The sequence below is a fragment of the Stegastes partitus genome, unplaced genomic scaffold, assembly GCF_000690725.1.
Source record: "Stegastes partitus isolate 25-593 unplaced genomic scaffold, Stegastes_partitus-1.0.2 Scaffold2353, whole genome shotgun sequence".
Classification (NCBI taxonomy): Eukaryota; Metazoa; Chordata; class Actinopteri; family Pomacentridae; genus Stegastes; species Stegastes partitus.
This window is the reverse complement of record NW_007580084.1, coordinates 25560-41748: the sequence shown is the minus strand read 5'-3', so window position 1 is coordinate 41748 and position 16189 is coordinate 25560. Positions and strand designations below refer to the sequence as shown.

At 39.2% G+C, this 16189-nt stretch overlaps 1 protein-coding gene across 1 annotated transcript in view; it reads right to left on the bottom strand.

Moving 5' to 3' along the window:
* LOC103374779 (cryptochrome-2-like) overlaps nt 1-15827 on the bottom strand; it is a 27365-nt gene extending 11538 nt beyond the window's left edge. The window contains exons 1-5 of the mRNA XM_008304928.1: nt 15537-15827; nt 11488-11596; nt 6929-7071; nt 2797-2981; nt 2563-2664 (exon numbers count right to left, since the gene is read on the bottom strand). Of these exons, the coding sequence (XP_008303150.1) occupies nt 2563-2664; nt 2797-2981; nt 6929-7071; nt 11488-11596; nt 15537-15694 (697 nt within the window). The 5' untranslated portion in view covers nt 15695-15827. The remainder of the gene's footprint in view (nt 1-2562; nt 2665-2796; nt 2982-6928; nt 7072-11487; nt 11597-15536) is intronic.
* Nucleotides 15828-16189: the final 362 nt, after the last annotated feature.

The window sequence follows — 16189 nt, the reverse complement described above, 5'->3', positions numbered from 1 at the left end:
GGAGCTAGATCTCCATGGTAACTGATGCTGTGGAGCTAACCTGGTCCAGGTTATGTTCAGAGTTTCAGATTTAAATCAGCTGAAAGAGCGTCTCCCTTCAACCAGATCGTTTCCTGACTATTATTTATGAGCGATACAGATTCTCAGTTGAGGGAAATCACATAAATATGTTTTTATGTTTGGTTCATTTAAAACTGCTGCTGCTGCAGCTGACAGAACACAGGTTAGAAACCAGACTATTCTACTGGTATTTATTACAGAAAATATTTAATCAATAACATTAATTTTGCTCTGATTTGGCCAAAAATAAGAGTGATTTCCTGCATTATGGGACAATGTCAGACCTGAATGCACTTCAATACACGATCATGTTTAAATGTATGAAGTTTAAAGTTAAACTGTTTTATCGTGCAGCTGTCAGTTGGATATAAGCGGCTGCATCAGTAAAATATTAGATATGTACACGTTAAACAGTTTTCTACCAGCATTCCTGTCTCGCATCATTTGCAGTAGCAGCGCTTTTTACCGTCATAGTTTTTTATATTCCTCATTGTTCTCCATTAAAACAACATGTTGACTGAAGCAGCTGCACACGATCGGTTCATTTAGTGCAGAAGAAGAGTCACGTGGTTCCTTTCATGTGAACAGAGTCTGAGGCAGAAAGTCTGAGTCGACCACAACAGTTGAAAACCACCTTCATGATACACGTAATCTGTGGCTGGGGCTTTGGTTTTTGTCAGTTCACCTTGGTGCCTCTTGTCTTTGTGTTCTCTGTAACTTGTGTTGTCTTCGTGGTGTTCCGTGTTCTGAGGCACTCGTTTTGTTTTCTTGGTGATGGGTGTTGCTATTGTGCTTAAGTCTGGCTCAGCAGTTTTTAGTTGTTTTGTTTACTCTGGTAACTCTGCGAGCCTTCGTTTGGTTTGATTTGGTTCATCGATTGTCAGCAGCACCCACGAGCTGTCCTCTTTGTATCATCACCGCTTTGTTTGTTAATTTTGTCACTAAGCAACAAATTGCTTCACCCAACCAATAACATGTGGTTTGTTGTTCCACCCAGCCTCTGGGGCCGGCTGGGTGGAACGACGAGTCTGCAGAGCCTCTTAAGTACGACTAAAATGACACAGCTGGACTCTGAGTTTATAGTGTTGGTCATCTGCATTCACCGTCCACATGAAGCCTCTGAAGTCTGCAGTAAATGACAGACTTTTGTTTGTGATGTCCAATAAATCTGCAAAAAATTTCTCCGAACGCATTGGAAAAAAATCCACTTAAAACAAGACTCCAGACTAACTTCTTTACTTTAGCTGCAGTGGTGCCGCCACACCTTTTCACCACAAAAGCAATATTTATGATTTTAAAGGAGACATTTTTATATTCAGACGCTTTAGCAGGAAATGCATGACGCTGGAGGTTTCACATCGAAGTGTTTCCCACAGGTTTACAATATGTTTGTGGTGGCGCCACAAAACCGACGTGCATGCGGAAACTAGTGCAGTTTAAAAGGGAGAAACTACAATTCTGCATGAGTAAACGATGCTGAAAAGCTTCTCGTCTCCGTCAGTTACTGCAGCAGCTCAGACGGCCGAGAGACCAAAACTTCATTTGAAAAGAAGGATTCTAAAATCAAATTAACCCACATCAGGTCATTTTAACACGACGGGCTGTTTTCTACGAGCATTTTAAACATCAGCGACCGACTCTTTAGTTGCAGGAAGCAAAAATCCTGATCATGATTAACATTCCAGGAACAACGTCATTTTGTTTTTGCAACCAAATTTATTTATTCATTTATCCACAGTGTTCCTACCTCAACAGTGCAATATATTTATTCTAGCTGTATATACTTCCTATTGGCTCCTTTTGTAAATATATGTATATATTCTTCTTTGTCTTTTTATATTTTTACTTTTATACGTCTGCACCACTGGAGTTGTCTTTTAATTTTGTTGTACCTTGTGTATGATGACAATAAAAGCATTCTATTCTATTCTATCGTTGTAATGTCAGCTTTAATTGAAACTGAAGCGTTTTTATCTTTCACATCGACAGATCTGATAAATTACCAAAAACTGGTTGCGCTCTGGAGCCGTGCAAAGTTAATCTGCGACACAGTAAAATGTACAGAAAGTGGTCTGAATCCACAAATAATAACCAGAAGATTATTAAAACTTAAAGACATAATCCAATTTCACTGCCCATAAACACAAAACACCATGTTTGACTCTGCTCTTGTGCTTATTTAATACTTAAATTTACGTTCTTTCTCTAATATAGTGATAATTTTGCTCATTTTTTATTTTATTCTTTGACTTATTCTGACTTTGTGGACGTAATATTTGCATTAAGATGAACACAGCTTGGAGTTTTATAGCAATCCAAGCCACACATATCCTCCTAACCCATCCCTACTTCAGCATTTCTGGTACACTATCCATCCCAAAAGACAAAAAACAAGCGTGCCGACAAATAAACTGGGCTAAAAACCCAAGAGTAAAGTTGCAGCCACGGTGTTGGACAGTAAAGCACAAAGCATTAGAGTCGTCACTTCAACATCAGCTCATATTTTTTTTTTTACCTTTTTGTCCAGATGTTTGTTGAGTCTGTCCAGGGCCTCCGACTCTCCTCCTCGCCACACAGCTGGAGCTAAACCCTGCGTCCTGAAACCTGCAAACAGCCCACACGGGAGTCAGCTCCAACACAAAGCAGCTGGTGTCCGATGAAGACAACTTTACCTGCTTCAACCGTTTAGCTACACATCTTTACATACACTAAAAATCAGACGTAAAACGTGCGTACCGAGCTCCTCCAGTGAGGGTATACTGTACAGCAGGTCGTGGTTGTCGGCTATCTTCGTGCGACATTTGTCCATCTGTTGCTGCGTGATGGGAGGCAGGGGTCTCCGTGGCAACTCCAGTCGACTCACAATGGTCTGGAAACGCTTAAAGGTCAGAGGAGGACTGTTGTTGTTCATCTCGATGATCCTGAGACCAGAAAAGAAACGAGATGAAACACAGAACCAGCAGCTCGTTATCATTAAATATTAGACACAAGAGAACTTCAAGACTTTTAGAAAATTGACTCTTAAATCAGAGTTTTCCATCTTTAGAAGCAACTTTCCTTCTTCTGCAAGAATCAAAATACAATCAAGAAAAAAACCTTAAAAAATAAAAAAAAACTAAATTAATCCTCAGATGTTTGAAAACCACGAGAACTTTTAATTCAATTCAGAGGAACAACATGAAGTTAACTGACGGTTAGAAGTCGGTATCATGAGCTCAATAAACATGAAAACCACATTTACATCATAACATTTAAAAAACTAAAGCTTTACAGCAGTTTGTCAAAGTGTGTCATTAAAGTTTGATTGTGTAAAGTTGAAAGAATCGATCGATTAGGATAATACATTGATCGATGCAGTGATTTCTTAAAGCAGAAATGGTAAAAAAAAATGCCAAAACTGTGCAGCGTTAGTCAAAAATCATGAGTCAACTAAAAATTCTAAACTTTTATGACTTCTGGTTGAACAAAACGACATTTCTGTGGTTATTTTTGGATGTTTCATCATTAAATTATGATTTTTTTGGGGGGCAAAAACAACCAAACATTTGCAGGTTCCAGCTTTTTAAATGTGTAGATTTCATGTCATTCTTTGTCATTTATCACTTTAAAATGAACGTGTGTCCAGTTTTAGGACAAAACTGCTCAAATAACAAAACAAACAAAAAGCACATTTGATGTTTCACATGCAGCTCTGCAAATTATTACTATTAAGTTAAAATAATTGTTAATTTCTGCCCTAAATATGATCGTATTTGTATTAAATGTAAGTCACAACAAGCAACTATTTCCATTCTCACTTAATCTGACAACTGTTTTCTCAATTAGCAGATTATTAAGTTTACAGAGAAGAGCCTAGAAAATAGTAGAAAGTGCTTTAAGTGTTCTCATGTCTCATGTCTTCAAACTAAATTCTCAAATCTAAATAAATACAACCTCCTACGCTCTGTGCTTTAAGATGCCTGACCAATGTGCTCATTTAAGCTGGAACCATCACATGTTTTTGACTATAAAGTTTTTTATTTAGCCCTTAAAACAATAAAACATTGCTTCGGTCTTCCAATGTTTGTCCAAGCAGCAGCCCAGAACCAACAAATGTATATATATATATGTATATATATATATGCCTAAAATGACCACATCTGAGAAGCTGGAATCGACACATTTTGGGCATTTTGGGCAAAGAAATCCATCATTTAGTCCCGAAAACTCTTCAAATGCTTTGTTTTGTTTGAGCAGAAGTAAAAATATTCAGTTTACAGTGATGTGCATAAAGAAAAAGGCGGAAATCTTGATTAAAACTGCGAATATTTGGTATTTTTTCACTATTTTTACTTTAAAAATGAATACAAACAGCTCCCAGATAACTTCCTGCTGATGTAAAACTTCATGAACTACAGCTGTAATCAGATTTGAGCGTATGATTGATTCATTAAGCAGCCGGTCGGCGCTGGACGTGTTAAAGTTCAGGTATGTGCAGCGATGAGCTGAAGCGACGAACCTCTCAGGTCTGTGCCGCCGTATTTATAGTCTCCATCTTATACAACTCGTCTATATCTGTGATTCCGTCCTGCGCCACCGCCGCTGTTGTTGGCGGGTCGGCGGCGGCCTCCCATTGGCCGACCCGCCTGCGAGCGGCGTGAATGAGCGCTCTAAGCCGGGCACATGTCCACGGCGACCGATTTAAACCGTGCAGCTGAGCGCCGACACAAAGCTAAGCTGCCTCAGACGGCCTCCTCACACAGGCCAGTAATATTCCAACCATTATGCAACGCAGTGCTGTAACACTGAACGCAGCCTGACAGACACAGAGAGGCTTGTGGAGGGAGAAAGTCCTCCACTCTTACTCACTGAAACCACCTGACGCCGGCACATGGACCGAGGTGTGACCTGCAGTGGCGGCAGCCGGCCACCGGGGGGCTCTGCTGCATGTGCTGCTGCTGGTTGTATAAACTACGCTCCAGGACGCCTCAACACACCTGCTTCAAACACCTTCACCACATTCAGCCTGTTTGACTCCACACAGAACGCCGTTGTTCACCATCACACCGTCAGGAAATAGGACCGACATGTTTATCTACTAACATTTATGTAACATTTACATTATTATGTAACCGTGAATTAACAATTAAAACGACCTGGACACACGTATGGATTAGAGAGCAGGTGTACAGGACATCACCCCGGAGGCTCCAGGAGTCAACGGGTCGCTTTAAATTAAGACTACAAACAAAACGACTACAAGACAACACAAAAGTGCCACAAAAAAGTAACTAGGTGACACACAACCACAACAAAAAGACAGGAAATGACCTCAAAGAGAAGCAAAGTAACCACAAATAGACTCAAAACAACCGCAAATAGACCAAAACTAACCACAAAGAGACACAAAACAACCACAAAGAGAGACAAAACAACCACAAAGAGAGACAAAACAACCACAAAGAGAGACAAAACAACCACAAACAGACACGAAAAAACTACAAACAGACACAAAACAAACAACAAAGACACCCAGAACAACTACAAAGCAACACAAAGAAATCAGAGACACAAAACAACCACAAACAGACCCAAACAACTACAAAAACAACACAAAACAACTACGAAAAGACATGAAACAACCACAAACAGACCAAAACAACCACAAAGACGCACAAAATAACCACAAAGACACAACATAACCACAAAAATACACAACAGAACGAGAAAACAACCACAAAGACGCACAAAATAACCACAAAGACACAAAACAGCCACAAAAACACACAACAGAATGAGAAAACAACCACAAAGAGGCACAAAACAACCAACTCCTCTTGTCAGAGACATAATCAACCCTGGACCCACTTCAGTGTCAGAACATTATTGAATAAATCAACACATTTAAACATTAATTTAAAGTTCTCTCTAGAATCAATGCTGGTCTGTTGCTGGTCTACGAGCCTCCCAGCAGCGAATGTTACAGCAGACAAGAATAAACATTAAAGGCATTAATGAATCACTTTTGAGACTTTAAAACACCTTCTATGTTAGTTTGTTTATAAAAGAGGATTTAATGCTTCTAAAAACCTTTTAAGAGCTGCTGATAAAACGAGCTGCTCTACTAATGGGGGCTGATTTTTTCACACAACCGAGTACAACTAATAAATAAATCAAAACAAATTAAATAAATCACATCTGGAGCGAACAATTCCACGTAAATCCTTACTGCAAAACAATCTTGTAGATCCGCTCGACACAAGGTCACAGCTACATGAAGATATTTGGCTCTGAATCATCGTTTCTATCTGATGTGTGTTTTTGCCACTTCTCGTTTTTTTAAAAGAAGTTCTTAAAATAGCACGCAGGCCTTCTTCACTCTGTACTTCTTCATTTATTTAACTTAAAGTTGATAAAAAACCCAAAATATTCAGTTTACGCTGCTACAAGACAAAGAACAACAGCATATGTTCTTGTTTCTGGTGTTAAAATCTGCAACTATTTGGCATTTTTTTAAAGGTTTTTTATGTATTAAATAACTTAAATGATTGTTTAGTTATCAATTTAGTCACCAACACCTTTTGCAGTTTGTCAGCTGATTAATTGATCAACTAGAGGATGCAGATGTAATCATATTTCCATGATGAGATTTGACTGCACCAGCGAGTACAGACAATAATTAGACCAAAATAAATAAAACAAAGAGAATCTGGAGCACATAAATCTATACAAACCCTCATCGTCCTCACTGAAAAACCCAGATGATACGACGATGTTTGGAGAGTTCATGAATGCAGCACAAACCAAAGACATAAAATTCCCCCCAAAAAAGACATAAGAACGACCACAGAAACAGCTCAACAGAAAACAACCGAGTGTGGGTCCGAACCTGTCCAGGTTGTAGAGGGTGTGCGAGTTCCTGACCACGGTTTCAACTCCGAACTCTTGGGCCATCTTGATGATGGCGCCGTCTCTCTCCTTCCCATAAGGCTCGGGGTCATACTCGAACGTCAGCCGGGTCACGTTCCACTCCTGCGGCGAGGAAACAGAACCAGGACATGAAAGGGAGGCAGAATAATAAAAAGAAGGTAAAAACAAAAGCATCAAACAGCTCCGATCCTGGAACCGCTCCAGCGTCTGGCTTCAACACAACATGTGGTTTGTTGCAGCTTCACACACGACGACGATATGACCGGAGTTTGTACGATAAATAGAAACTGATGTCTTCTAGTTCTGCTCTGTTGTTAATCAACCACCAGGAGTGAACATGAAGTAAATAACACTTCAGCCTCTCAACACATCCTCAGTCATTCCCAATCAGAGCTCCATGTGCTCCAGTTTCCATGTGGAAAAATTAGCTCAGCTAATGTGAAAAAAAAAACATGAAATTACAATTTGATTAACAAAGAAAACATCTGCAGCGAGTCATTTGTAACTGTGGTGATTTAAAATGCATTAAAACTAGGCAGCAGCCGTTCCTAAGTAGTGACTGAATGGTTAAAATAAGCAGCTAAAGGTTATGGGTTTAAAGCTAGCTAGAATTAATAAAAAGCTAAAAACTAATGGATGAGATTTTCAGTTAAAATCCATAAATCATTAAAACATACAGGCAGAGTTGTCAGCTAAAGGTGATGTAATAAATGTTAAACACTTACATGTTAAACACGCTAAAACTTACAGATAAATGTAAACGCTACAAACAATGGAGTAAATGCTAAGCTAAAATTCACATATAGCTGAAAAACAGATAATGATGACTGGTTAAATAGTTAGCTAGCGGCAAAAAATAGCTTCACAAAGAAAAGTTAGTTAAATGTAGTCATTAGCTAAAGGTGAAGTATTAAATATTAGCTGCAAGCATTAAATAACTAGCTAAACGTAGCATTAAATGGCCTCAATAAAAGTAATTTAGACCAAAAATAAACATTAAGTTATTATTATAATTCAGAAAAAGTAACAAGTAAGTTGTTAGCTAAAGGTGACGCAATAAATGTTAGCTAAAAGTTACAGATTAAATGTAAATGCTACAAATAATGGAATAAATGCTAAGCTAAAATTTATATACAGTTAGTTAACGATGACAGGTTATATAATTAAATAGTTAGCTAGCGGCAAAACAATAACTTAACAAAGAACACTTAGTTAAATGTTGTCATTAGCTAAAGGTGAAGTATTAAATGTTAGCTGCAAGCATTAAATAAGTAGCTAACTGTAGCATTAAATGGCCTCAATAAAAGTAATTTAGACCAAAAAATAATGGATTAAATGTTTAGTTACAATTAATAATTAATGAAAAGCAACAGATAAGTCGTTAGCTAAAGGTGACAAATTAATTGTTAGTTAAAAATAATAAATAATTTGCTAAAAGTAGCAGATTAAATGGTTAGCTAAAAGTAACTATTAGCTAAAAATAAATGGATTAAATGTTGAAAGCAAAAAATAGCCAAATTCCAAAAATAAATCAGCAAAACATCACGAACAGTATAAAATAACCTTATATAGTTAGCTAATAGTCCCAAATAATTAGCTTGCAAATCAATAACTTTCAAACTAAGCATGATAGTATTTATTAGCAATGTCCTTAACGGCTGAAATAACTAAATGTTGGATGAACAGACGGCTCGAATAACGGGATGGATGAATATTTAGAACAGCTTTAGCGAGAGGAAACGGAAAACATGGTTAAAAATCAGCTTTATGTAACGGACACGTGGCTTCAACGCACAAGTTGTGCCTCTTCGCTGCTTACAAACACGTGAATAAAACACTGTAATAATATCGATTTTACATAATTAGAGGTGTTAAACAACATTTAGATGAAAATGAAATCCAATAAACACACTTGGAACACATAAGGCGTTGATAAGAGGGTGCCGGGGGGGTAAATCTGAATAAAAACAGGGTGGAAATCACGGATTATACAACCCCATAATTCACTGCCGTCTTGAAAAATATGATTGTCGGTTGTGTAATTACACTTCTGGACATGCAAATGAAAAAGCTTCCGCAGGGAGCTGACGTCAGGGCGGCTGACGACAGGCTGGGGAGGAAACTTTTACATGATCCAAACGTCCCGTCTCTGCCCAGACGCATTAAACAAAAGAGTCCGAACACACGACAGCAACAAGGAGAACATGAGGTCTAGTCGCGGGTCGGTCTGGAGGACGGCGGCGGTCCGGCTTGTTCAACCCCCAAGTGGGAAATGTAAGTCCCAGCCATGACGTGGTACCTGGCAGGGCCTCTGCAGCCGACCATATGTTCGGTCAGACTAAAAAAAAAAACAACAAACCTGCAGACCGTCGAGTTTCCGTGGAATATAATGGAAAAGCGGCAACGCGTTATGTAAGGGCTGCTGCATAGAGATGATGACGGTCTGAACTGCTCATCTCTGCCTGGAACCGATCGCCGCATGAATGTGAACGCCGGCTGCAGCTGCTTCAGGAAGCCTCGACGCAGACGAACAGGAAAACCGACAGCCAGCGCCGGCAGCTCTCTGTGTGTCTGCGGCCGTTCAGGCTCATGAATTCCAATCAGAGAGCCGCACCTCGGCCGCAAAACAACAACAACAACAAGCTGCATGACAACAAACAATAAAAACAAACTCCTCCTGAGTGTCCTAAAACACAACAACTAAACACAACGCTGACCAGCTCATTGAGTAAAGAGGAAGAAAAGTCCAACCCAAGAAACCTCTGGAGGGGAAAAAACTCATATTAATTGTTGTTATTTATATATATATTTGCCCCATAATTGCCCCAGTTAGACCAAATTAAATTATTCAAACATTTAATACTTTTTAGTAGGTGTGTCTCCGTGGAGCATCCCCTACATCTGGTTTGTTTTGATTTATTTATACTTATAAGTTTGCATTTCTTCTATTTTTATTTATTTATTTGTATTTTTTTTTAATTATTATTAATGTAGAATTGCTTGTTTGAATTTATTTATATAAAATCTACATTTGTTTGTCTAGATTTGATTAAATATATTTAATAATATATCTGGAATTGTGAGCTAGGATTGCATTGTGTTGTGTTTATTTGTTTGTATTTATTGGAGTACACATGTTTGTTTGGATTTGTTGACATCTATCTATCTGGATTTATTCTGTTGGATTCATTTGTTTGGATTTGAGTGAATGGATTTGAATATATCTGGAATTGTGAGTTGGGATTTATGTATTTGGGTTTATCCGGTTGATCAGATTTATTTAATCTGATTTAAATGTTTGGATTTTTTTACATTTATTTGTTTATTTATCTGGATTTACCGGATCAGATTTATTGGATTGGACATATTTGTTTGGATTTGTTGGGATTTCTCTGGAAGTATTTGTTTGGATTTATGTAGTTGGGTTTTTTTTTGTTTTTTTACTTTAACTGGATTTGTTGAGGGGCTTTTCTGGATTAGATTTATTTGGATTTGTACATTTTTGTGTTGTGTTTGGATTTAGTTGGATTTATTTGTACGGATTTATTGGATTAGATAGATTTGTTTGGATTTATTTATTTATTTGATCAGATTTGTTGGTTTGGATTTGTTTACATTTATTTATCTGGATTTATTTGATCCTATTTGTTTGGATATAACTGGATTTCTTGAGGGTCTTTTGGACTGATTCAGATTTGTCCGTTTGGATTTATTGTCTGGATTTGTTCCGAGGAAATTCGTTTTTTTGTTCTATCTGGATTTTTTCTTTAAGTCTTTGGGGTTTTTTTTGTTTTGTTTTGTTTGGATTTATTAGTTTGAATGTGTTGTTGTGGCTTTGCTTGTGACTTTATCATTACTGTTTTTGTGTGTGTGTGCGGTGGAGGTGGATGGTTGAGGTTTTTGGAATGTTCCAGAAGGTGAGTTCACTTCATCGTGACATCATTGTTTCTGCAGGTGTGGCTAAAAAAGGTGCAACAGAATCTACTCGTGAACACGCCCGAAGCTCACGACAGCAGCGTGTCCACACCGATCGCACACAAAACAACAACAGCAGCTAATAATTCTCTTTTTACTTTACTGGCAGCTGGACAACAGTCAGATATCGTTCTAGTAATGTTATTTCTTGGCACAGCTGTTGAATGTTTGACCCCGACAGAACCAGAATCAGCTCAGCTCTTGCTCCTGAACCACATTTACAAACAAAAAAGACAAAAGTTTGGACCTGAGGAGCTGATTCGTAGATTCCAGAACCTGAAGTCATCATCAGAGGACGAGACAAACACGTCAAAACCAAATAAAAAGCTTGCACCTTCACTCGTGTAATTCTGTTGGACTGAATAAATATTTGCGATACGACGCTGCGCCCAGTCATCCAGCGTATTTCTGCCTGACCTACATGGTCCCACTAAAAACAGAAATCAGGGGTTCTCTCTTGGCATCCTGGTTCTACAGATCCAGAACTTTCTCTGTGAAAAAGAAGCAGCAGCAGCAACAGCAGCAGCAGGCAGAACTACCGACCTTGAACAGCCTGGGGAAGACGTCGGTGGGCTGCCCTCGGACTACGAACAGCCTGGAGTTGAGCTTCTTCAGGCTGCTGTCCAGGTCCTCCAGGGCCTCCAGCAGAAACCTGCACAGACCAACAGCAGGAGAAAGTCAGAAATACCCTCCACCCACAGCCCAGTGGAGGCGTTGCAGGTTCTCATCTGCTTGCTGTGGCCGTACACGATCAGTTGTTCCTGACATTTTAAAACTGACCTGCTGAACTAAATAAAGCAGCTAAACATCTGCATCTTTACATAGATGTGTGTTTCTGATTGTTAGTCGCATAAAAACAATCTGAAGACGGTTACTGTGGTCTGCTCCTTGGTGGTTAGAAGATAAACGGAAGTCTAAGAGCAAAGGATGCACAAATAATTATCATTTCAGCATCAAAACCGACATGTCCTGCAACAGTCATATCACTCGAGGTGCAATGTGGAGCGACACAAGTTACCACAAAAACATCTCACTACGATGTTTTTGCTGCTTGACACAGAAACTAAACTTGCAGTCGTAATTTTGTGCAACTGATCTGTGAGCGAGAACTTCATTCACTCCCATGTAAGGTTCACTGGTTTAGATTTACTTAGAAGAGTTTGTTGACATGCACATGCTCCACATGTGCACAGCCAAACAAACAAGGAACAGGAGAGAAACACTGGAAAAGGAAGATCTGGCTGCAGAAAAACCCAATGCAACATCATTTGTAGGGCTGCACAATTAATGGAATATTAACTACGACCATAATTTTGGTTTCCTGCATTCAAATAAACACCATCGATTGTACTACTGGGGTTTAAAATGCTCACCGACAACAGCCTGTGGAGAGAAAACCAACTGGTTTCAGGTAAATTTGATGTTAGAAACAATTATTTCGTTCTTTTTAAAGTATTTTTTGGTCTCACGGCAGTCTGAGCTGCTGCAGGACCTGATAGAGACGAGAAGTTTCAGTAGCTTCCACTATATGCTGCACGTGAGGCGTTTAAGGAACGTCTGTACATTGCAGCGTTTATCTATAAGCAGATGTTCAGCCAGTGAAGAGTTTTCACTGCATTTTTATAGATATTTTGCCTCTTAGAGTCTTATTTCGGTGCATTAGCAGGAATGTAGCCCAACGTGGACGTGAAATTAGTGCTCCGTTTATTTAAAGGAAAGTGCAATAAAAACATTTTCTCTCCAAAAATCATGATCTCAGGGCTCATCCAGGTAATTGTGATTATAATTTGGGTCATAATTCTGCAGTTTTATGGAAATATTTCAGCTACAGAAACGATGATGTCGACCAAAAACGATTCCTGGCGGTTGTTGCCGCCACATAAGAACAGTTTGACCATTTAAAGTTCTGTACGAGCAGCACGAAGCCAGACCTAAATGTCATCCAAAGCAAAAAATAAGAAAAAAGAAATAACATTTTGGCTTCTTTTTCCAGCATTACACCATATTAGAAAGCTTCCAAATGGGCTTCTTCTGCTTTTCTTAGATCGTTGGTTTTTTGGTGCAGATGCACTCCCACAAGAAATCACAGCAATCAGTCGGCAGTGATTAATTCTTTCCAAACAGAGTTAATCGAGTCATCTGGTGAAAATCTGTGTATTTTTTCATATCATGGAAAAACTAAATATCGCTACGTCAGTGTTTTTTTCCGACGCTGTGCAGCCGCGCTGGGAGCTCGTCAAAAATGTGTCTGATTTAAATGCAAGTCTGGAAATTATCAGGAAGTTTAAGAGAACATTTAGTAAAGACACAGAAGAAGAAGAAGAAGAATTTCAGACCCAGTTTGTCTGTCATCAATCAGACGTGATTAGATCAGTGACATCGTTAACTCCTTTGTGCAAAGGTCAGATTCCCTCGAGCCGTTTGATTAAAGCCGGTGTTCAGGTGACACTCAGCCGGATTCAATGGATCCAACTCAACTCTCTGATTCTAGCTTCCTGAAAGTAAAGATTGTTCTGAATATCTGAAAAAACAAGACTTTGTCATTTTGCAATTTGGGAAACACTAATCAACATTTTTCCCTGCATTTCTTAGACCAACAACTAATTGATTAATGAAGATTAAGAAAACAAACCCTCACTTGCAGCCCTAATTCTCACTAAACAAACAATCCGGATATAAATCATGTGTTTCAGTTGAGCAGCTTCTCTTAAAGGTTCGGGGATCCAAAATGATTTTAAAAAAACCCAAACATGATCTATGTTTTAAAAGGAGATCATAAATATGGATGCGTTCATACGGCTGGATGCGCCGAGCTAATTTTAGTGATTCTGTGTGGGGCTGCAAATGATTATTTTAATTATTGATGCACCTGCAGATGATCTTCTGGAGAAATGTCACCGCAGAGAACCAGAGTGGAACCATCACAACACTTCTGACCAACACAACAGCAGGAACGTTAACTTTTTTAACAATAAATAAACTTATTCTAGAGGGAAAAGGTTGGAAATGTTAAATTAAGGGCATTAAAAAAAATTGGCTTCTGAAATGAGAATGAAATTAAACTAATCAGTTACGTCCCACTTTTCTCTTGTTCACAGGCATTCATAACCACAATGCAAAAACCGAAAACCTACCAGACCAACAAAGCAAAACATGAAGATCTAAATTGCATAACCACAATAACACCAGTTAGAAGAAGGCCTTAAAATAGAGGAATAGTTTTCAACAATGTTTTAAAAGAGTCTGATTAACAAATTATTATTCTAATTAATCCGGCGATTCATTTCAGCTGTTTGTGAAAGTTCAAAAAAAAGGTGAGAAATGCAATCACAGTTACCCAGAACTAAAGCAAAACACAAACATTATTAACAATCAATGAAAACTATTGACATATTTCAGAGGTAAAGCAGCAAACCGCCCCGTTGAGAAGCAGGAATCCTGAAATTTGGAGCATTTGTCTTCAGTCATTGCACTAAAAAGTTGTGTTTGCAGCCCTGCAGCTCTGTTTGTTTACTGTCGGGTAGAAACAGCATCACGTTTCATAGACTCTTCATCTGTTTATGTGCACAAATCCTCATTTTGAAGAGGTACAGAGTGTAAGAAAAAGAAAATCATCAATACAAAGCACCACAAATTCGTGCTTCACTAAATTTATATTCCAACTGTTTTTTCTATGTTTATAGAAATGTGCATTTACCAAATCCAGCCCACATATTTAGTCATTCTGTGCTGCATTATCAAGCAGGACTTGGTTAAATAATATGAAAAACTGCATTTTGAGAGTTAGAACCACCTTCAGTTTCTTCCACCAAACTGCTGTGAGAAAAACGGCAAAACTTCTAAGAGTTGTCTAAAGGTTTTTTTTTTTTTGAAAGAACTTAATAACAGAACAACTAGGACGCATGCCAAACAAAGCACTGGGCAGTCCTGGTTGAATTAAACAGGTGGTTTTGTTATAATTAATTACGTTGCGTCGATACAACAATTACATAAAATCGCACGTTTCTTCTACGGTGTTCTGCACGGAGCTCCCCCATTACACGTGCTGTTTGCATGTTTACAGCAAAATGCATTCACCAAATCCTGCCCACATATTATATCATTCTGCGTTTGCATTATTAGGGCGGATGTGCTTAAATAAAATGAAAACAGCATGTTGTGTTGTTACCATTGCTGTCCACCGAACTGCTGCGAGAAAAACTGCGCGATGTTGAACATGTAAAGCAGCTCTGCTAAGTGTTAGCTAACTTTATAATCACGTTAAACAGCTGGTGAACAGTTTAACCGTGTGCCGAATTACTCGGTGGGTATTACCAGTTTGAGCAAAATGGTTGTAAGATGGTTAGAGGGGATGTTTTGCTGATAGACGAGGATAGTCAAACATTGTGAGTTTCTTCAATGGAGTCCGCCATGGACCGCTCCATTTTATGCTAGCTAACTGACGTGGAGCGGAGGCCCAAACCTAAACTCCCAGTCTGCTCATTAATAGGGCAACGAATCACACAAATGGCGACCCCAACAGTGTCGTTAACTCCATTTACTACGTTTTAAGGGGGTTTAAAGGAGTCAATGACGGAGAAAAAGCCACTGACCTCCATCGATTGATTCCCACATTAGCGGCGCCAGCGAACCACGGGTCCAGGATATAAACACAGCGCACCGTGTCCGCTCCGTTCAGGGCCTCCTGCAGCGCCGGATTATCGTGCAACCGTAGACCTTTGCGAAACCAGTGCACCGAATTCACCACCATGATGACTCCTTATTCCATCTTCAGAGTATAATCCAAAGTGAACGGCTGAAACGAGGCTAAAAAACAAACGCGCCGCTTTCGAGGGTAAATTAGACGCGCAGCTGCGGAGACTCGGACAAAGTTTAGTTGCTGTCAAATGAAAACCAACACTCGGAGGGGGGCGTGGCCAGAGGGCTGGGGCTCACCGTGTCTGCTCTCTGATTGGCCAGAGACTGCAGCGTCACATGAATTACAAAACCAGAACGCTGTGATTGGCCCATTGGGCGAATGGCAGGCAGCAGTGGTGAGGAGCTGTGTCACGTTTTCTATTGAGAGCATCTGATGCAGGCAGGTAGATTAACAGCCTTTATCTCACTGCAGGAGGAGTAAAGGGGCAATTTTAAATGTGCACTTTGTCTATAGTGAGGAGTGAAAACTCACTGAGGTCCTGACTCAGCTGTTAGAGAGACGCAACAAAAAGATTTGTGGAAGAAGTCAAGGCTATAAACACCTACG